Consider the following 23,326-nt stretch of genomic DNA (forward strand, 5'->3'; position numbering starts at 1 on the left):
AGTTAACAGGCAATTTCCCTACAGTACAAGATTTTCTGTTTACACGTGAGATTCACATTTGATTTTGTCTTTTATAAAGAGAAGTTTGGGAAAACTAATTTGCCAGTGTAATGATCCTTATTACACTTTAACCATTACATCTGTCATCTGCATAAAATTTTGGATTGTATCTTGATGAAACTAAGCAACTAGAGTAAGTATCAGCCACATTTTGTATATAAACTGTGAAATCGTAGTAAAAGAGAAAACAAAAGATCAGCCACAATAATTCAAAATATGTCCTTTTGTGTTTTGTCATGATGTCACAGCACCTGAAATACTACTGCCAGCTCAAATTCTAATCTACGCAACCACACAGTATTAATATGGACTGACTACCATGATAAATACGGAGCACTTGAGTTTGCCTTAACAGTCAGGTTTAGCATGCTTTTTTGCAGAGTCTAGGACATGAAAAGCAAATACTAAAATAATGGTGGGGTTTTTTTTACTGTTTTTTTCTTCCCAAATCCAAACCCTAAAATAACAGTATTTTACCTTCTGCCCATCCCTGCTCCACTAACTTGTGTTCAGTATTCTATTAATGAGCCCAGGATGCTAAGGTATCAGAAACTAGCTAGCATTTCATATTGCACAATGCTGTAACCCTACAAATTACCTTGGACCATAACCATGGTGACAGATTAATTCTTACTCAGAAATACCCAGAGCATTATCAGCATGAAACATAGACTCGATGGATAACTGCTTACTAGCACAACTATCAACTAGCTTATCACAGCCTATTTGCATTATTTGGGTTATTCTGGAGCACACTTAGGATCTCTTTAACTACCACAGAAGCCAGAATTAAAAAAAATAGGGGGGGGGGGGGGGGGGGGGAGGCGGGGCAGAGAACAGGAAAACTGACTCGCTAGCAACATGTCACTTGAAACTGCCTGCCTCGCTAAATACATAGTGGTACCATATTATATACAGCTACTGTGTGCAGGTAGCTAGGTATCTGGGTGACTGTACATGAATGAAGGCAGGAAATTTCCTTATAAGATCTTACTATAAAGTACAGATGCAAGTTTCAAAAGATGAAAACAGTAAATATAATGCCATTTACAAAGATCACAACACAATGCTTGTGTACAGGATGAGCATTTGCAATGTTTTGCTTACAGAGAAACAAGGGTTTGTTAATAAACAGTCAAGAAATAACCAACAAGCTTAATAATTGGAAAAGAAAGAGAACACAGAACTACAAATAAAAATAATTCTAAATGAAAGTAAGTAGTGATAAAGTAATGGCCACATTCCCGTCCCAAACTGGTCTAAACATTCAGCAGTGGCAATTTCATTCACATCACAGCAAATGCAAAAGCCTTACTTTAGTAGCTTGAGTGTCAATAACCAACATTCGACAGAGCTTTTTCATGCAACTTTACCTTAGATGACTGATGATAAAATGGATTAGTAGTTTTCTGCCCACAGGGAGCAGAAGCTGAAGAAGGGCTATAAAGAGACTCTGGCTGGGGAACAAGAGTTATGAGACAACTAGTAAATAAACATGGAGCTTACACAGACTCTACACAATGAGGAAGTTTAGTTTCTAGCAAGCAACTAACATTAAACCTCAGTAGCTTTTGTCTGCAATGTCCATGCAGCTTAGTGACTGAAAACTTCCGTGTACTTCTAGGTCCTTTCATTAATGTCCAATGAATTTTTTAACACGTGTTGTATTTCTGCATGCGCTTCTCAGACATGCCGTCAATCTCTAAAAGTTGGGTTTAGTTAGACTCCTACTCTGCCCCCCAACAAATTATCTTTCTTGAGGCTTTTCAAAACAGTTTGAGGACGGCGTGCTGGAAGGTAATTCCAAATCCAAATCGATTTCACTCTAAATGGAAATAATACTTAAATCAAATCTTTATTCCTAAAATAGCTGAGATGGAACTTTCAGGATTAAGCATCCCATTCCCAAACACCACCACCTTGAACAATTGTTTCATCTATTACTATGTATTACATGTCTTTTCATATTCTTTATGCTTACCCTTGGTCTGCTTATAATGCTCTGTACCATAAAGACTACAGGATTGCCTGCCTTCCGTATGGCTTCCACAGCTTGTTCGTGGCTGGCATCTCTGAGGTCAATTCCATCCACCTGAAATTGGAAGGCCTCATCTTAACATTGCAAGAAGCTACAAGAATCATGAGTCTGCTCTGGGTTTTGGTTAGGGAACTTTGACAAAAGCTTAAGCCCAAACCTCTGTTACTGGCAGAAAGGTTTCTACTGACTTGGCCTGAAGTCCCTCACACACAGTTTTGAGATTTCCCAGAGCACTAAAAGGACATCAAATAAATATTCTCCATGGTTTTAAAATCAGGTTTTCCAGCATTCTTGGTTCAGGTTCTATACATTTTCCCACAGACAACGTAATAGAAGATATAGGGTAATAGGAGAGATAAAGTAATCTGAAAAGAGTGGCAATGTTTGCCAAACGCTGCTTCTTGTAAATGCTTTCTCTTCATGAGATTTACAAACTGAAACTTGTTAGGTGTTGGAAGGTCTTTCATTATGGGATATTATGTCAGTACAGTGAACTTTTTTCCCTTTCTTTTAATTCTTTTTTTTTCCTCTATTAAAAAAAAAATTTAACTACTAGGCACTTCCCCCAGAAATTAAATTTTTATGTCAGAGCTGAAAATCTTTCTTCTAGGAGAAAGTATTTACAAAGGATGGCTACGGACAAATTTTTGCCTTGTTGCTTTTCTTCATGCCTTGGTCTGTACTGAAGTGCAAAACTTTGTCTTGTGATTGAAGTAAGAACCATGTTATGGTGAAGTTAGCATCAGTAAAACATTCTCACAGTGACCATAGTAAAAGCTAGAAGCTAATGCAGAAATGTTATTTGTTAGTGGCAATTCGTGCACAAAAATTATATGTTTACCCCTACCTTTTTAATTCTCTACCTTAAATTTAAACAATCAATGTAAATAAAGAGAGCACAAACACAATCTGAGACGATTCTAAACCTATGAGGAACTGAACAGTAACACTAAGGCTCTCCAGTTCCCCATGTCTGAAATACTCTATGCACTAGTAGAGAGAAAAGCTTAGATATGCCACAACTTGAGAAACTCAAATAATCCATTCTGAAACAGTCCCATTAACACAACATTGGTTACTTAATTTCACTCACCCACTCCAATTCCTGCAAGTATCATCAGAGACAACCGCTACATATTCATAAAAATCCACATATTCAGATATAATGAACGTTTTTTAACTTTGGGGCCATCAAGCAAAATTCTACCTCCCAACTTGTAATACACTGGAAACTTCTAGACTGTTGTAGGAAGTGCCACCTATATTAAGGCATTACCTCAAGATCCTTTATATGGATATCGTAGCAGATAGTAAACTGCAGTTTAAGTATTATCACGTAAAGCAAGCATAGTGTGATCCACGGGATGAATTGCCATGTCCACCATCCTGCTTTTTATGTTTGTACTGATGGACAGACAGCTAAGGGTGAAAAGGAGTTCAGCTCCTAATGGCCTGACAGTGGAGACAGGGTAATACCTGACTTACTGATAATCATCACAGGAAGGATATATTCCTTTTAGCACATTCATTCTTCAATATCTTTAAGTGAGAAAGCAGAAGTAGCTGCATAAGCACAGGATTGGTAAAACAGAAGAGAAATCTACATAAACTGCCTGCAACACCGCTGGCTACCCTATGCTCAGACCTGAGCACAATGCTCTTGATCTCCTCTGTATCAAATCTAGCTTTCATCATGTTAGTAGGAAAAAAAATTGTCTCCCTTAATTCCTGCACAAGATGCACAAGAATGATGTGATTTGATTAAGATTTAAAAGGGAAATAAGCCTGGCATTTATGTGCACGATTTGCTATCCACTGGCCATTTTTGTTACTATCCAAAATGCAAAGGTAAAACCTTTTAGCTTCACCAAACTTAAGCTTTTTCCTAGACATGCTGGCTTTAAAACAGGCAGGTAAAACTGCTGGCTTTGTAAACTCCTGCTCACATAGTCATCTATACTTCAGGTTGTATATTCAACTTAAATCTGTCTACACACAAACGTCAGCAGATGGTACTACACTCTGGTATGGCTCAAGTGGTACCAGCTGCAGCAATTACACAGCTGTCAGCCCAGGACCACATGTCCATCTCAAGTAGCTCCCAAGATGCTAATGGTATTGCAAGCAAAAGGTACTCGGCTCGTACCTCCACAATCCGATCTCCAGTTTTCAGTGTTCCATTTTTGCCGGCTGGGCTGTCTTCCAGGATGTGCTTGATAAAGATCCCTCTCATCATTTCTCCATTACTCAGGCGGCTCCCCATCCCTCGTCCTCCAACAATGCTGATCCCCAGTGACTTGCTAGGCTCTCTCCAGAGTTCAACCCTGTTGTGACAAAAAAAAAGAACCAGAATAAATGAAAATCTGTTGTGATTATGACAGTGCTGCACACTGAAGATACTGGATTTGCACAATGGTTTAAAAATATCCAGAAATAACTCCTCCTTGGACAGTTTTGTTGTTAGGTGGGAGTTACCTGCTGAACTGCTCAGCAAGTCTGTAATTGCATCTACCAGTTTTTCACTTTATTTTGGATTCTAATCAAAACTTTGAATCCTTCTCTTCACCCCTTCTTATTAGCTCCCAGAAAGCCAGCCTATAAAGATAAATTACTAAAGCAATAAAGAAACTTCCAAATTGTGGGGATTTAGCTCAATGGCAGTTAAAAACAACAGTGAATTACTCCTGCAATGCATAATATTGCATTTCTGTTCTTTTCTTATTTCTCTTAAAATATATTACAGGTTTCAAAGTTTTTGAATTTCAGATGAGATTTTATACTGTGCAACTAGATCTGCACTTACTTTCTGGGCTGGTTCCAGTTACTGAAAGCTGCATTTTGAAGTTCGCTTTCTTCTCCCTCCCCCTCTTCACGTTCTGGAAGCTCTGGGAGTTCCCTGCTGATGAACAGGAACATGCAATTCATTTTTAAAGAACGCACATAATCACTACTTTTCACTGCAAAATGTCATGTATTGGATCACCCTGCCAGCATGAGAATTTGTACACAGGGTTCGTGTAAGTAACTTCTCTTTTAGATTAGTCTGTTAGAATACATACTGTGCTTGGGGATTCCCTGTTCACCTGTCTCCACAATTAAGTTGCTATCAACCGACAATCACAGAATAAAGGTTCTGTGTTTTGGAACTAGAACTAAATCAGAGCTGAAGGTAACAGTTTATTGTTTCCAAAATCGAAGAAATTACAACAGCAGCATTCAAAAATAGTTACTGCTTTTGGAGAGTAATTTCAAGAAAACAAAAACTATTAGTCACTTTGAATATTCTGGCCTATAACTGTAATGCATTTTTGGAACTCAAGGAAAAGGACAGCATAATTCATTCTTTCTAGTATATGCTCTGGGAAGAACATGCTGGAGGCACTGAGTACTTGTGGCAATACATAAATCACATGGCATGGCATTTAAGAAAAGTTTAGGACGAGGCAATATTCAGTCTCCTTTTTGCGTAGATCAAGCATCTATAAAACAGCCCTGCCAAAATACCAGAAAGATTTGCCAGCAAAAGCAAAATTTGTATTCTGAACAGCTTTTTATCGTAATGGCTGCCAGTCTGAAGAAACTAATCAATTTTTCATCTCTTTGAAAATAAAACTTATTTTCCTTAACTGTGCAAAGTGTATGGGAAAAGTTACTTCCAAGAACCCTATGTGAGAAAACAGTGTCTTTTGACTCACCTGACAGTATGTGAAGGAAAAAGTTCAAGTGGCACAGCTCCCTCTGTCTGTTGTCCCAAACTGGCCCTGTACTCGTCTAAATTTTCTGCTGGCACATATGTAATACTGCAATAAAATGGAACATGATTAAAGTAGCATGAGGACTGCTGGTCCTGCCTTTGGTGGGTGTGAGCAATGCATATGGGGAAGCCACCCAAAATTACTTCACGTAGTCATTGACTTCAAATGGACAATGCTGGTATGCTGGGAATAAGGAGTTACATGAATCCTTCGTGACTTTACAACAAATATGCAATTCTAGCAAATTAAGTAGCTGGCCAGCACGTAATTTTCTGAGGGCTGGCCACGCCACTTTAAGTAAATGGTGCCTGAACAGTGACAGAAGTGCCACAGAGATATCTGAGCTTCAGTCAAAACAGAGATTCCTCATGCAAAGACAAACACTGAAGAATCTGCAAGGTGTGAAGCATCATTACCATCCTAAATGCTGGCTGAAAATGCTTCTGGAAGTTGGCTTGCAGGAGGTTTTCAGCTTTCCTGGGTGGTTTTGTATCCTGTTTTATTTTTATGTGCTTTTGGTGAAAAGTACTGCATGGGTCTAGACATACAAATGTGTTACAGCACACCACCTATGAGGCAGAGAGCAATCCCCTGCTCAACTCCTTCTTCCACCCCTTCATGCACTTCCAGCCAGCTCAGGATGGTCAGCCAGTCCTGTTTCACCAGCCAAATTACATGCAGACTCCTGAAGCCCTGGTGCACCCTGATCACATTTGAATGTCAGAAGCAGAAATGGTCCAGTAGACTGGGGAGGGGGAAAAAGAAGTAAAAAAAGTTAAAGGCATGAAGAACATTTCTTAAGAAACTTCCCACTACAGGCAAAAGGACACCATGACCTGAACAGGGCTACTTAAATGGCCCTTCTTTAACAATGCTTTATCTTCTTAAAAAACTTTAGTTGTTCCATAAGCAGCTTAGCTGTCAAATCCAAGTCTGCAAGAAATAAGGCTGATGGAAAACGAACACCAGAAAACTAGCTGTCCTCCCATCCATCACATAGTTAAAACAAATATGAATGCATTTCCCCCTTAGATAGGATAAAATAAAATAAAAAAATCTTGGCCACTTCACAAGGAGATGTAAACTGCTGAGGAGAGACTCCTTCAGCTCTGAGCCTCTCACTTACTTGGAGCCCTCTCATGTCCATCATTCCCTGACTGGAGCCTTCTTCTGTCTGTTGTTCCCTGACTGCCACCAGTTCCCCCTCTCATTGATTTTCTGCTGAATACAGCAAGCAGCAGAAGGCAGAGCAAATGCATTTCTACGACTAATGCCGTCTGTCCAAAACACTCTGTTAGAACTATCATAAGGATCATCTTTGTTTGTGTTCTTCGTCTGTGAGCAAGCATTTTCCCCACCTCCTCTCACATCTACCATATCTAGGAAAGGGCTGAAGACTGTCATTACGGAGGTGCCTAGAGTGCTGAAAAGGAGGAACTCTCCAGTGTTTTTTGGTAATGGTTTTTATGGTAATTTCTATATCATCCATATTATCAACACTTGTTCTCTTCCTTAAATCTCCTCCCTCTTCTGCTCTGGCCTTTTTTCAGACACACAAGTGTTATGTGCTCGATACAGAGTGTTTTCATTTTGAAGTGCTGAGGATTTAACACACACCAGGGAGCAAAGACTCAGCACAAGGTCACTGACTCTTATCTGTCTTGCAAGAAATGCAGCAGTTATTTCATGAAGCCCTTGCAGTGAAATGGAGAGAATCAAGAAGGAAAAGGCTTTTTGAAAAAAAGTCTTTTATCCATCACCAACTCCAAAGGCACTTAACTATAGCAAAGTGTTAGCACTAAGGTCACAGAATTCTCATGGGGTAAACGCTGCTGCAGAAGCACCACCCAGTAAGCCTGTAAGAATACCTTGCCTCTACAAAACCTAAAAGATGTGCAAGCTGCATTTCAATGAACAAAAATGTGTCATTCATCCAGTTACATTCAACAGTTTCATCCCAGTCAAATTCATCAATCTTCACCCTATAAAAGTAAGCAGGAAATAATGTATTTTCCCTTGAAAGACAGCTGCAGTAAAGAAACCAGAATTGCAAGCAATCTTTTTGCTGGCTAGAACACTTGGACAACCTCCTTCATGCTAAAATGCAGCTGGAAGCTATTGTTCCAAGTATGGAAATGAGAATGGCAGGCTTCTAAAAAGGAAACATATATGCCCAGATTCAGCCTGGATGTAGACAGTAAAGTGTGAGCAGAGTGTCCAACATCTTTCAACTCTGTCCAGCCCTTTTGTGCAAGCAGCACATGGCAAACAATTACGCTGCTTCCCAAGGCCCAGAGCAGTAGTAGTCCTTACCTCATACATCTGTGTAACATCAATGTTGGAGATCAGCTATGGGGGAGGCAAACCATATGCACTCCAACTTCTGGGATACCCTTGTTTTTCATTATACGAATTAATAACTGACATGGTGATGGGGCATTCAAAAGGTACAGCTCCAAGAATTCTCTCAAAACAGCCTCAGATGCTACTTACAAACATGTCCCAAAATCCCTCTTAGGTAAGCAAGCTTCCCTTTCTGTGACAGCACAGGAACTGAGAAGAAAAGAGGTTCCCTCCACCATTTTTAAAAATGCATCTAAAATTGAGCAACCAAATTACTTAATTAATTTCCACACATGGAGTCAAATTTAGATATTATCACTGGGAACTGTTACATTTTAGCTCTTTGGAAAATTACATTATTTCTATTTTAGTGCCTAACTATAGTTTAAGCACTCAAAGGAACATTCAGTATATTTTTAACTGCTCATTCCTATCTACAACTAAACTTCAACAATGCTTCAGCTACTTCATAAATATAAACCAGAACACTTACTTGCATTTTGCAAAAAAAATAGCATAGAAAACTAAATTACATGGACAGAATGCATCAGAGTAAGAGTTCACCTTTGTTTCTTGCTCATGATTTTCAAAGTCCAGTTAACAGCAAAGGTTCCCCTAGCTACTCTTACTAGCTAAGCTGTATTACTGATGTGGCTGTCCTCCTCTCCTCTCTCCTTTGCATATTATTATTGAAATGAAAACTTACACTAAAATTGTAGCTCTGCTGTAAATTAGAGTTTTAGGAAATATTTATTTTCTAAATATGTTATTTTTCTAAAAACAGGAAGTCCTCTTTGCTAAGTGACTGTCTATCCTGCTCCTGCGTTCTGTGCCACAGAGTAAGGTCAGATTGTAGTAAAGACTTTGGATTTATATATGCCAACCTTTTTCCCTACTTAGTACTTCATGGGCAGACACCACACCATTATACTATACACCATTTGCTGGATTGCTACCATAGCTCACTTCTTAGAGGTCACAGTGAGGTCTGAAGACATCCAGCATCCTTCTGAACAGCTCAGCATGTCACTAGGATGATGAAGGGCCCAGAACAAGAAATGTGTGGGCTCCTCTGGTCAACTCCATTGACCCCTGCGCTGTAAAGTAGAAACAAAAACCTACCCAGGCACCTGAAGAGTTGATCTGCAAAAGGGACTGATAACTGCCTTAATATAGTCACAGGGAACAGAGTAAGAGAAACAAGTTGCAGGAAATAGGGATAAAGACACAGAAAACAGGAAACAAGTAAATGACTGCTCTATGACTGTGTTACATTCCTTATCTGCAAGAGAAGTTAAAATTCAGCAATATGCAGGTTTTAGTCATTCCTCTTTCACAGCTGTACAGCTTGAAGGAGAAAGTGTTCTGGTTTCCTTTCTTGAGTGCTACAATCAGCCTCCTCCCTGCAGAGATATGCACTAGCAATGAAAGCAGTGACAATGGAAACACCAAAGGGTGTACATACGAAAATATCTTGTAAACACAACACCGCATGCAGTACAGAGGAACATAACACATGCTTGACTGAACAGCCACACAAAACCTTGAAACACTAACAAACCAAATAATGAAGTATGGAAAACGTTCAAGAACAGATTACTGTCATTAACACTTAAGGTCTAATTTAAGCCTTTTTATACATGAAGGAAGTAAAATGTAAGTGCCACAGAAAATATGACACTGAGATTAATCCAGATATCAGTACATCCAGGTATCAGTACATTGTATTCATGCCAATTCTTGTAGTGAACCCCGTACACACACACCCACGTGCTCTGAGCACATCTGGGACGGCCGTCATAAATGAAATTTAAAAATATTAGCAATAATTTTTAGAATACAGGTGTTTTCATTTCAGTCTTAGGAAGTATGCACTGATCTTCCAAGTTTAAAGCCATACACACACACACTCTCATGACCTTTTTCTTTAAAAAAAAAATATATACACAAAGCCACATGTGCACGCACACACACACACAGAATATGTACCTATATCTGGATATATCCCTGACATTACTATGGATGTCATAAAAGCATGGAATGATTTTACAGACAAGTTGCAACATAGAGCCATAATGAATTTCTGAATCGCCAATACTCACACATAACAGAGGGCCTGATCATCAGCAGGTGCTGGAGAAGATCTAGAATGTGAAGCATATGATGCAGCATCTTTATACAATGGTGTTAACAAATGTCAATGTCTCATGCTGAATGTGACAGGCATACTTATGTAGTTAAAAGTGTGAGCTGCTTTTTTCTTTTTTTTTTTTCCATTCCACCTTCGCTTCATCTACACCTCTCCCAGAAAGCATCTGCTCTTTATGATTGTCTATTTCAGTTATTATTAACAAGCATGGAAAAAGGAATATCCCCACATTTTAGGCAGGTGAATTATAATTCAGCTCTGTAATTACCTGACAGATGTTACAAGCAGCTGCTGCTGAACACAAAACCCTGGCTATTATTACAGAAATGTAAGAGCTCCTGGCAAGGTGGAGTGAGAAGTGAAACAGAATGCATTCTGGTAAGGCCACACATCTGGTTTTCCACACACAAAGGGGAAAAAAATTAAATACCTAAGCCTGAAACTCAGACTGCTGGTTCTTGAAGTATTCAAAACAAAATTTCCTTTAATAAAATAAAACAAAATAAAGCCTTCATGTGGCAAGTCAGAATAGCTTTATGTTTTCTCAACAAATACTGTTTGCCACTGAAATACAGCTTTGAAATTAAAATGCTTGTACTTAATCACTTTTGGGGCTCACGCTGCTACACAAAAAAAGGTCAGTCTAAAAATTAGAGACACCTTTGTAGCCCTGTAGGAATAAAAAGGAGTGATACCTAAATGGCCACACCTGAGTGCGCATGCACCTGTCTCCTGAAGAAGACACCAAAGAAATTCAACTTGCTTATTTGAAATGCTTAAATTGCAAATCCTGCACAGTGGTGTATCACATTAGCTCTGAAATGACATCTATATATCTGTGTATTCCTCTTAGCAAACAGGAAAAACTATCATGGGATAATGCTCCATATCTCCAAATTTCTGACTTGGGTCATTATCCACATATTTGTATCACAGTATTTTTCCATAATTCTGTACTGCTCCTGAAAGTAAAAATCACAGAAAAAATTAATTATGCTGAATAGTTTTGTATCAAAACTATGTAGGCCCAAAAATACTGTCCTTATTCTTGCAAGACTCCTTAAGAAACTACCAAAGGATCTGGTCTTTCCATTTTTTGAAATGTAGAAGCCAGCTCTGCTTTAACCCTTATGGGAATGCACTGAAGAACATAAATACAAAATGAAAGACAAAAAAGTAAGAGTATGAATAGCAACTGTCCCTTTTCTGTGAGACCTTTCAGAAAGGGATGCATTTTTCTCTGGAAAATCTGAATAATCACGTCTAAGACAAGATTTTGGTATTTTCGACATATCTGCAAAAGCCTAACACTAAAACCCAAAACTTAGAGTTACACAGTGTAAGATGTAGCAGCTCTAAAAGGATAAGTGCAAATAATGAACACATCTGTGTTTGATCATGTAAACACAGCACTAATAAAAGACTCCTCACCGAAAAATGGTGCTGTAGCATTTGTCTATCTAAGCAGACATACACACACATGCATGCTCACATACCAACTGATTTCAGTCGTGGCAGTCAGAATTATAATACAGTTTGAAAGCCTACAATAATAATCACCATATTTTACCAAACTGACTCATTCATATTAATGATAGCATTGACAATAATGCAATTCATTATATGAGCATATGCCATTATTTAAACAAGCTTGCATAGATCATAATCCTAAATGCATGACAGCTATGGGGCAGACCATTAAACCTACCACCCACAGTGTAGATACTCTGCCTACCCATTACCAAAATGCTGGGTGTCTTCAAAGATAGAATACTTCTGGGCAAGAACAGAATGCCCTGCAGTCCATTCTGAACTGACAAAAACCATAGTTACCTGCAACCACACTGGGACTGAACTGATCCCTCTCAAGGCCACCCTCTTAAAAAAGTAGAGATTTCTATTACCAACAGCTCTATTAATCCCATTTGCAGATATGACACGATCCATGTTACCATGGGCTTGAGAAAAACGGTTACCAGATTTTTGGAGCTGTAAACCCAGAACTGGTGTGTCTAGAGCACTGTCCACAAGCTCCGGAACAACCTTATTTCCAGATGGTGCACATGGGCAAAGTAAACTCCACAATCACATCAACTAGAAAGAACTGTACTTTAAGGGAAAGTTAAAATTCTGTCAACTGAGTGAATTTGAGAAGAAACTTTCTCATCAAGCAAGCAGATTTTCCAAAACTATTAATTACTGCAAGTTTAAAGTAGTAACTCCCAAAAGCAGATATTTATGCACTAAACAACAGCTCCTTCATATGCACTAATAAAAACTTGTGATTTCACAAAACAGACTGTTTCTGCTGTTTGTCACAGATGTACCGAAAATGTTTTAAGCATTACTTTTCTGCATTAACATCATGCATCATACTTTGTCTGGCAGTCAAAACCAAAATCCATTACAAAGATGTCCATCAAATGAAATCACTTGTGCAATGGCCAGGTCAGTCCACATGTGAGAAACACAAACACTTTGAGCAAATCCTTCCTTTCTTTAGAAGAGTCATACTATGAATGCTAATCCTCTTCCTTCAGTAAAAACAGGGAGGGCAGTAATGATAATGATTACTAATGAGAGTAACAACTTTTCTAAGAACATCCAAAGCCTCTTACACAAGCGATTTTATCTTTCAAACCCATGAAGATGTAATTTGAAGGTGAATTATCCATCTGAAGCTGTAACTTAAAAGGTAAATTCATGTTGTAAAAACAAACATTTTTTTTTAATTTAGAATACCTGCATAAATAACCAAATGTTTATTATTAGCATATTCATACCACAATTCATCACCTAGCTTTACCTACTTTATGTCTGGTCCAATGAGCGAATGCCTCCTCAGCACAGCCCGGGCTTGTGCACTGGTTAAGTTAGTGGTTGACTCTTCATTAATGGACAGGATGCAGTCCCCTACACCAATCCGTCCATCACGGCTTATTGAGCCTCCATGGATGACACTGCGGACTATCATTCCTGAGCCATCTTTATTGGAACTTACTGTCATCCCTATAGGGAAAAACACATGAAACAGTTAATAATGTCTTCAAGGCCAAGCTCTGAGTGCCAAGAAAAGGGAATGTAACCTGGGGCAGTTAAGGTAAACGCCAGCCAGCCAATCTGCCAATGTCAGCAAGTCTACAAACACTGCTCTTATTCTCCCTTGCGTTTCCTTCTTTCCAACAGAAAACAAGAGACAGCAGTTACACATCACAACCATAGTTATCTTTACCTTGTGTTATTTCACATACCAGGCTTAATCTAAAAAAAAAAAAAGACTGTAGAAAATTATAAGCAGAAAATAAATTAAAAAAAAATGAAATTGCCTCTAAATCAGTCAGATTTACACTCTGCTGGATGGTTCACTGAGTTTATACACCACATTTCAGTTTAGTTTAAGATGGTTCTCTTTGGAAAGGAAGTGAAATGATCAAACAGTTAATTAGGAGCATAGGGCAAATAAACCCACACACACATATTTTCAACAGAATGCCTGAATAGGATCCTACTGAGACAGTAGCTGCCTTCCTGCTCTACTAGGTGGACCATCACTTAGACCCAGAAGAGCATCCTGCTTCTGTGAATGCCTGCGCCACTACTGATGGGTTCAGTCCTCTACTTGAGTTTCACCATGATCCCACCTGTGGATACAAACCACGTAACTCTACTTTCTTTTCACTAATGGAAAAAGAGAGAGAGATGCTCTTCCACCTCCACTCCCATGGGGAGCCCACAGGGACTTACATGGGGTGCTGGGCTTCACATGTCTTTGTGGCTGTTCTTACATGCATGAGTTGTCACTGTTATTTTCAAGGCAGACGGTGCTCATGAAATCAACCCAGATGACAGTTTCACGAAAAACTGTTCTTCACTGAGGCAACAGAAAGGTAGCTGAAGGGCCAGTACCCTGAAAATTCACCCACTGGACTTCCACTATCCCAATACTGCCAAACTTTGTTTAATCTTTTGTGTCACTAACATGGAAGCTCTCCTTTACTGACAAGATGAAGCCACCTTCTGTAAGCTTCTGTAAGCTGCAAGGAAGCTCTGTAAGAGCACCTTACAGAGGAGTATATATGGGAGAAGGAGGCAGTGGCTACCCTACTATGTGTTCTTCTGGTTTTGCACTTAAATATCGGGCTAGCAAGCACTAAAGTGCAGCTGTGTGTCTGCAATCCCTGACCTTATTGTCCAGACTACAAGTGGAATGAAGAAGATAAAGCAAAACAACCAAGGATACTGACCATGAAAAAATTCTAACCATTTACATACAAACATGGCTACAGAAGACAGAGACTGAACACTTTACTCGGTGACCTTAGAGCTTGGGAGACAGGCTGGCTGAATAGTTTAGAAGGCAGCTATAAGCCCCAGGCTACCCAGACTCAGCCAGCCATACAAACACCCGCCTACATATCTGTCTCAGAGAAAAGAAAAATAATACTGCAACCATTTAAAGAACGACACTAATCTAGGTATTAATCTGTGCTTTTTAGAACTCCTTCCAGAAAATAAAAATCTCAGTAGCGTTGGCTCCTCACACCCACTTGTAGTTGAGATCACCATTGTTGTCTGAAGTATGAGGAGGTGGCCCTGACTAGCAAGGAACTGCCCAATAAACGTCTTAGACACAGGAATACATGCACCTCTCCACTTTGGCGTGCAGAAGTCAAGGTTCATCTTCTGGAAAAACTGCAAAACCCATCTTCATGATGATGTATTATTCTGATGAAAGACTGTGGTGTTGTGCATCGTTGATGTTGCAATATTACAATGTTGAGCGTATCACAGTTGGCATTTACAGGTGGTGTGCTGGGGTGGGTGTGCCAGCATTTACACTCATGCACTCCTTCCAACAACCACCTCTTGAACGATGAGCACACACGGGTTACTCAGTTAGATCTGAATGTAAACACAATGCTGCAACAGAGTGGTCTCACCATAATACAAAATCAGACTGCCAAGGAAACAGATGAAATGTGGTTTGAAATTCTGAACCTAACTTTGCTGCTTGGTTAAGCCAGTAACAACCAACAGTATTGCTAAGGTTAGTGTAACAGCACTCTAGAAAAACATCACCCCCAGTACCTATGCTGACATCCTCATTACAGCAGATCTGCAAGGCTGATGTCACACTTCAGACAGCTACAGTTTCAGGTTAGAAATGCAAATGCCACTGTCAGGTTGCCAAATGAATTACACAGGACAATGGCATTTCAGCTCTTCTGGCATGTGGGTCCTCTGTCCTCTTACCTTTTAAAAATCAATTGGATTTTAAAAAATGGTTGGCTTCGAAGAGCTGTTGCAAGCTATGGGTGACACCATTTAAAAGGAAAAAAAAAGTGCCAGTTCTCAACTGAAATAATTGATGCAGCTGCAGCTTTCAACATCATTCACAGCTCTCGATTTAGCTCCTTTTGTAAAAATTGAAGTTAAAAGCAGTGCAGCCATGTGTGTAAATTGGTCACTGTGCCCAGCCAGCTTCCCAGGCCAGAGCACACACAGACTGGAAGACTACAGTCAAAAGGCAGGAGAAAGCATTATTCACATTCATATCATGTATACATGAGAGGCCAGTCCTACTTTTCATGCATGTGATGGCTGCCAATGTGCACACTGCCCCCCAGTTTGTATTTTTATGCTGCATTATGCTTATTATTATGCTGTATTAAGCTAAATTTGCTTTGTATGTTCAATGAAAACAAAACACTCATAGACACACATGAAAAAAACTGCTCAACTGAGTTAAGAGGTTATTGCAAACAAAACTTTTTTTAACAAAATCTGAATGCCTGGAACTGCACTGTGACCTGCACTTTCTACACCCTGGCAATGAGGCCAATAAAGGCAGTAGTTACCCAACAAAACTCAAAATTTATACCCACACCAACCTTGCCAACAGTTTTGTATTTTGGGGAGGCAGATTCTAAACCAGATCAGCTCCTGATCCAGTTTGGACACTGGCTGTATCACAAAGGAGAAGGTGATTTGGGGCTGACTGAGATCCAGCCATCAGAGGGCAGTTTATTCCAGGTGGAAGATTATTCCACTGAAATACACCATCACTGTGCCGCACCTACCTCTGCAAAGCAAGGGAGTCCTGAGTGGTGCTTGTTTATGAACAGCCTGTTTCGTGGACAATCCATGTTAAAGCATTTGCAGAACCACTGCAAACAGCCAGTGCCCACACAAACTCCTGCCCTACCAGCACCAGAAAGTCTTCAAGGATGTGCAGATGGCCGGAAGAAATGTCACCAGGAACCTAAACCAAAGCAAATGAACACACCGGCCACAAACGAGAGGGAAGCACCACTGTCTTCCACCAAAAAGCCTCCTTGGTACTGGCTTTGGGAACTGGCCTGGAAGAACGCTGTCCCCATGTTCCCCCTCACACTACCCAGGGCCACACCAGAGACCAGGAGAAGACACTGAAAAACATTTCCATCTGTTACACCTGTTTGCTCGAAAATGTATCTATAGTCAGTATGCTCACAAAGCTGCAGATCACAATCATTTAAAATTCTGAAATTCTCTACAAAATGATAATAACATTGAGCTAAAAATACTACCTAATAAATGTGTCAATGACCTGATATTCAGAAATAGAGGCACTTAAGATACAAATACAAATATGTAGCTTCTTTAGACTCTTGACTATCCTCAGAAAGCAAGATCATTTTGTGTTTACATACATTTGAAAGTCTAGTCTGCAGATCTTTGACTCAAGAAGTCTTCTTCTACAGCATTCCTTGGCTATATCTCGTTTTCCTACTATACTGTATAAATGTATAGACATTAAAAAACGATGTATTAAAATTGTTCTGTTAATGTTTAAGAGTGACTAAACTCCTTTATGCAAAAAAAAAAATCTGTAACACTGGACACTTTTATGTTCATTGTGACAGCAAATGGACCCACTGCCATTATAGCCAAACACAGGAAGAGCAGCAAAGAACGAATATCCTGTTATACTTTCCCCAATAAAATGTCAATATTTAGTCTTTACTAATAAAACAGGAAACATATGAGAAAAACAGAAAGCCACGTTCTTGAATAGGTTACAAAAAACATTAGCTACCTTACCTAGACTTGAATTGCCTTTTGCAATAGTGATGGTCATCTCATACATGTTTTTGACTGGATTTGGGGTTGTGGAACTTCCCTCCAAAGATACTGGGCATTTCTTCTCCATTAAAAGCATTTGATCCTAACACACAGGAAAGTATCAGATCAGAATACGAAGAGATTGGACATACTGACCTAAACTCATCTTCCCTTACAGACATTGGAAAGGTCAGTCCATCAAAGATCAAACCGACATACATAAGATTTCTGTTTTCTTTCAGGTAACATAGCAAATCTATCACAAAGTATGCTTTTAATTTAGGGACATCAGTTACACTCTTAACATTAATGCAATGAATTCAAGGGCTCTCAGAGTCATTCACCACAGATGTTTGACAATCTGCCAGCGCCAAAGTAATAAATCTTCTAAGAAACTGGAGGTCTTTTAAGAATTTCTGGATAAATCACTGAACAGAAGAAAAAAGAAACACATGACACAGTGACTGTCATATACAGGAATATAATGTCTGCATACTGTGGCATCACAGCCCAGTTTGTGAGCTAAACCGTGCAGGTTTGTGTGAACATCAGGATGCAACTTTCAAACTGCTCCCCCTGGGCTTCCTATGCCTAGCTACCAGCTGTGCACCTCCTCCTTACGCTCATGCCTCTGTGGAGTTTAACAGGGGATATGAAAAGCCCCTTGGCCTGCCCAGTGACTAAACTGTGGTCCAGCAGTATCTACTGCTGTGAGGCACAAACAGACTTTCATATAACCCTGTATCACCAGTCTCTCGGAAATTACTACCTTGACGCCAGAAATTACCTCCTGTTTTGTAGAGTTCTAAATCCCTAAGTTTTGATGTGAGCTGCCACATCTGACAGACATTTACCATCAAAGAACCCTACATGGCTGCTGGCCAGTGTCAGTTTCTGTAAGAGATTCTACAGTGTAGTATGTCCTTTCCATAGGTTTTTTAAATTATTATTAAAAAAAAAAAGAAACATTTTACTTTTCCAGTGGGATCAAGTTGCATGGTAGTGGCAAGGCTTGCACTTAGTGGAATTTCTGCTGTTGTCTGAGATCCAGTCCATGTTGCTGTGTTTTCACTTTCATTTTGGTTGATATCCGGAACACTCAGAGACAGAAGATCCTTTTGGGTAAAACCAGTTGCAGTTTCCAGGCTACTGCCCGCTACGGACTTTTGTTCTCTCACTCTCTGATTCAGATCCATGTTGTACAGATTCTTGTCAGACACATCGTAATCAGCTGCAGCATTTGAACACTCCTCTCCAACAGACTGTTAAAACACAGAAGACAATGAACAATCAACAATATTTTAAGTATAACTGAAAAGTACGTTTCATGCTAAAATCTTAAACAGAAACTAATCTCACAGAATTTAAACATATCTGCTGTAACATATGTGTCTTCCGTAGATCCCTACAGGCATTTTACTGTAAAATTTACTTGATTCCTCAAGACTATTTCTTCTGTTTTAAAATACCAGAAATCAATGAAAATAAGCTACTTCTGAAGGCCAAATTCTAATTTGGCACTCATCAATAACTCTTCACTAACTTCAGCAAAGTAATGCCCACTCACACATTCTCAAACTACACATAACTCCAGGAAACTACTAAAATTAAAGCATCCAATTGTCTTTCTCAAGTGGAAGAACTTCACAAGACCAAGGTCTTCACTCTCAGAACACTTAGCAAGCAACGAGCAATTTCAAGCAGCTCACACAATAAGCATGCAATCTTATCATCCATTTGACTGACTAGAAACATATTGAGGTATCACTTCCTAAGTAAAAACATACTTAGGTATTGCTTCCATGCAAAGAGGGAAAAGTAAATACTCGGTCAAATCTCAGCAAAAAATGAGCATGGAAGTTTTGAAGCGTGACAACAATGAAATACAATGATACAGTTACAGAACCTTAGCAGTTAGTATTTATTGCAAGTGTATCGACTACGGCTGCAGCACTAGGATTAAGTTCTCTCCACAAAATTTATTTAGACTTTCAAGATTCCAAGGTCCTGTATTTCAAATATTTTAATGTATTTCAATAATCACAACCTTCCCCCCCCCCAAAAAAACCCCAACAATAAATCCATCCACCTTCAAGTATTCTCTATATGAGCTTTCAAAATAAGTAACTCTAAAAACATGCAGGTCTTTGCTATTATAAAGATATATCAATAAATTAAGAGGTTGGACTTAGAGGCTCTGTAGCAGTATTAGGGATTTTTCTCTGAAATGCAGCAAATGCAGTCGTAAGAACATCTTCCCCTAGCTATCATTGCTGTTATCCACTGGTCCTATTAAATCTTCTATTCTTTTTCCAAATAATGGGGAAAATATGTTTCCCAGGATTTTGAGATATTTTGCAACATTTTGTATCAAGGGCCTTAGTGCATACAAGCTTGCTCCGTCCCCAGATAATCATCAAAAAAGGTTCATCTGTAAATAAGTGGCTTAAGTAACATCTGAGAAGATAATTGAGCAAAGCCTAAATACAACTAATCTGCGTGATATAATCAATGAAATAATTTACCACCTTTTGGAGAACAGAACACCAGGACTATAACCTACTTAAATTCTTTCATGAGGATTCAGTGACAGCTGGGACACCTACTTTTACAGTATGTTTTGTATCCATTTCTGCATCAGTGAAAACAAGATCCAGATCATACTGAATATTTATTCCATATGCCATATTACATATTAAGAGTTGCAGCATATGACTAATGCCGTAATTTTTCAAGAAAAATATGATTTCAGGAATTTGTAACTACAGCAGCATGTGGCCTCTTTAGATCATTTGTAAGTGTTTTTTTTCATCACCTGTTTTAAGTGACACCAAAGGCATTCAGAAACTGTCAACTGTCCTGTAGTCAGAAATAGCTCCTCATAGCATTGAATAATCCTACTACATTTCACTTGTTTCAGAAGTCTTTTATGAACAGATTTTTTCACTATGTTTACTTTGTGAAATCACTCATAACTGCACAGTATAACGTGTTATTTGATGAAAACTTAGTATCACTTCATACCAGTGCACAGAGAGGAGCACTGAAAAGTCAGGACCATAATCTTTAAAAAAACATGTAAACCAAAGACATCTTTAAGCCAATGCTGAAAATAACATAAGACTTTCTAGAACCTCAACGTGATATATGATGTAAATCCAGCCTCTATCTCACAGAATACTTTTCAGCATGCAAAATGCATAATCCGTTTAACAATTACAGAGTTAAACAATGCAATCTGTCCCACTGGCACAGCAGAGATGTGCTCTTCTGTGGATTAGAAGAAACCATTAGAAGATGAATTTAGCTTTCCAACCAGTGCCTCATAAGGCTGAACATATTCCAGAAGGGATAAAGGGAATTACCGCAGCTCAGGTGAGGAGGAAAAAGCAGCAGCTACTCTATTCAAGATCACAGACTGCAAACCCTGGAAAAAATCCCTACAATGTTGCTTTCAAAGATGACTGCTAGGAGAAATTACTTGGAAGAGTCTGGATTAGCAAAATAAATCTATACATTGCCAAGAAAAAAAGAGAATGGAAAAAAATGGAGAGAAACAGGACACCAAGTCTGATACACACAATCAAGTCATTATGGGTATGTGACCAGTAAGAAAAAAATACTGTTCTTTGTAATACCTTTAAAGAACTTATCTTTATTTACTGACTTTAAATAGAAATTATTAGCAATAAGAGGTTTGATATGTACAGATTTACTTTTAATTACAGTATCATTATGAACATTTTATGCAAGAACACAGTAAATGAATTAGCAAACATACTAAGAAGCATAAAAGCAAAGCTTAGGATGAAAACTTACTCTTGCTTTTCATACCTAAAATATTCTAGAATAATGCAGTTACTTTGTGCTACCACTCCCTACTATGCTCTGAAGTAACAACAATTAAGTTTTTTTTGTAGCAGGCTGCTCACCACTGCTTTAATACTGCAAACATCTCATCATACTTTATCTGGCTATACAATACACAAATCCAAGCTTTCAATGTTCTAGCTACCTCTCTCTTCAACACAGGTATCTGAAAGACACCAGCACCACCCTAAATAAAACTGCACTTCAATCTGGTAACAAATAGTGACATTTGAACCAGGATGACATACAACATTTATATTTAATAATACAGCCTTTTCACACTTATAATCAAAGTTTGTCATCAATAAAACCATCCTCCTTTTTACCTTGGGAGTTGACAACGGAAGAGAGAAGCTGTAGTTCAGCTCACCGCTACAGGCACTGCCATGCAGAGCTATCATTGAAGCCTGGAAGACGTCACTCTCTAGAGAATACTGCGATTCAAAGGTGGACTCATCCACTAGATCTGCCTCGCTGGAGTCCACCTAACAACAAAAGCAATTCAATCAGCCAGGCTATCTGTTACCTTCATACCACATAAGCCCCGAACACATGCACCTCAGCCACTACATACTGACTGACACTTTCCTCTTCCCACCCCCCCCCCATGCTTTACATTGAAGTTATATTTGCACAGCACAGTAGGAAAATTTTCTGCTTCCAGTTACAATTAATGTTACTACATCTCCAGAGGTTTTAAAAAAGTAGCTGAAGTGAAAGTCTCAACTGGAATGAGTTGCAGGGCTGAGGCAGGCTTTTAACAGGAGTATGAGGTGTTGGGAGAACTCTGCTATACTCCGTGCTGTCAGTATTTTGATTTTTGTAGGGCTTTATTCTTTGCTTGTTAACTTTCTTTTACAAGAATCAGCACTGAAAAAAACATAAGCTTCACTCAGTGCCACCTGTCTGGAATGTTTTGTTCACCCAGCTTCATAGGTTTGGCTGTTCTTAAAAGCATATAGAAAATAATCTTCTGGAAACAGCAATGCTTTCCAATGTATTTATAAGAAAAAATTATAACATTTTTTCTAATTTCTAAAATACTTAACATTTGACAACAAGATTAATACGGATAATTCTCCTGTCTTACACAAGAAATAAAGTTTTGAAGAGTTCCAGACATGGACATGGGCAGTACTTTTTGCCTTTTTTAAAAAACAATCAAATAGGGTTTTTTTTCCCCAAGACTCATATACTTTCAGAAACTAGAATAAAACTAAGACCTAAAAGACTTAATTTGTGATGCTTCATATTCTACACTTTGATTATAATTTCATCTCCCCTGGCACAGCTCAAGCAAGCAGTGCATGCTAACAAAAATGATCAGCAAGTTCAGAGCCACGACCACAACATAAACTTTTATGAAACAGCCAAGTGCACCCATCTGCAGAGATGGAACCTAACTGTTGCTTTTCAGCCTCTGTGATTCATCGTACTATGTATTCATTATGTCAGATTCACAACAGCAATAGCAACAATCTGCAGTGATTCAACATAATGATTCCTTTTTGGGGTAAAAAGGATCTATTTTTTTATTATCTCAACCCTAAACACTTCACAGCTAATTCAAACTGCTCCTTTGGTGTAAGTTGCTCTCAGTCCATCTTCTGGAAAATGCAGACTAGTGTTACTAAACCTACGCCCTAAGAAAAGGATTGTGAAAAACAGGGACAGACCTGTAGAATCTGAATGTAGATTTATCTATGAAAAACAGTATCTCATGAGTGCCCTCTACAAACACATCTTCAGCGGGAGACTGCACATTCAATTTCATATTTTGCACATTTAATTAGACAGTTGACAGAGTTGACAATTTAACCGTATTATTATCTGTCATGTATTTTCATTGTTCTTTCACAATTTATTTTTCTTATATGAATCACAGACAGAAGTCAAATTTTTAATCTGATCTTTTCAACACATCTGTAATTAATGGATATCTGTAATATATAACTTGGCTTCTTCATACTTCTTCCCAATGAACGGAATAAGGCAAATACTATTATC

At 38.7% G+C, this 23,326-nt stretch overlaps 1 protein-coding gene across 20 annotated transcripts in view; it reads right to left on the reverse strand.

Annotated features, from left to right (window-relative positions):
• MPDZ (multiple PDZ domain crumbs cell polarity complex component) overlaps positions 1–23,326 on the reverse strand; it is a 99,259-nt gene that overhangs the window by 28,993 nt on the left and 46,940 nt on the right. For 6 of the 20 annotated variants that reach the window (XM_027807893.2, XM_027807889.2, XM_027807887.2 and 3 more), the window contains 10 exons: positions 21,646–21,804; positions 18,424–18,711; positions 17,429–17,552; positions 13,156–13,354; positions 10,299–10,340; positions 5,794–5,898; positions 4,902–4,997; positions 4,245–4,422; positions 2,042–2,152; positions 1,434–1,517 (listed from right to left, as the gene is read on the reverse strand). In XM_027807893.2, coding sequence (XP_027663694.1) covers positions 1,434–1,517; positions 2,042–2,152; positions 4,245–4,422; positions 4,902–4,997; positions 5,794–5,898; positions 10,299–10,340; positions 13,156–13,354; positions 17,429–17,552; positions 18,424–18,711; positions 21,646–21,804 — 1,386 coding nt within the window. The remainder of the gene's footprint in view (positions 1–1,433; positions 1,518–2,041; positions 2,153–4,244; positions 4,423–4,901; positions 4,998–5,793; positions 5,899–10,298; positions 10,341–13,155; positions 13,355–17,428; positions 17,553–18,423; positions 18,712–21,645; positions 21,805–23,326) is intronic. The other 14 variants (XM_027807894.2, XM_027807898.2, XM_027807896.2 and 11 more) reach the window with 8 other exon arrangements.

Source organism: Falco cherrug, chromosome Z, assembly GCF_023634085.1.
Source record: "Falco cherrug isolate bFalChe1 chromosome Z, bFalChe1.pri, whole genome shotgun sequence".
Classification (NCBI taxonomy): Eukaryota; Metazoa; Chordata; class Aves; order Falconiformes; family Falconidae; genus Falco; species Falco cherrug.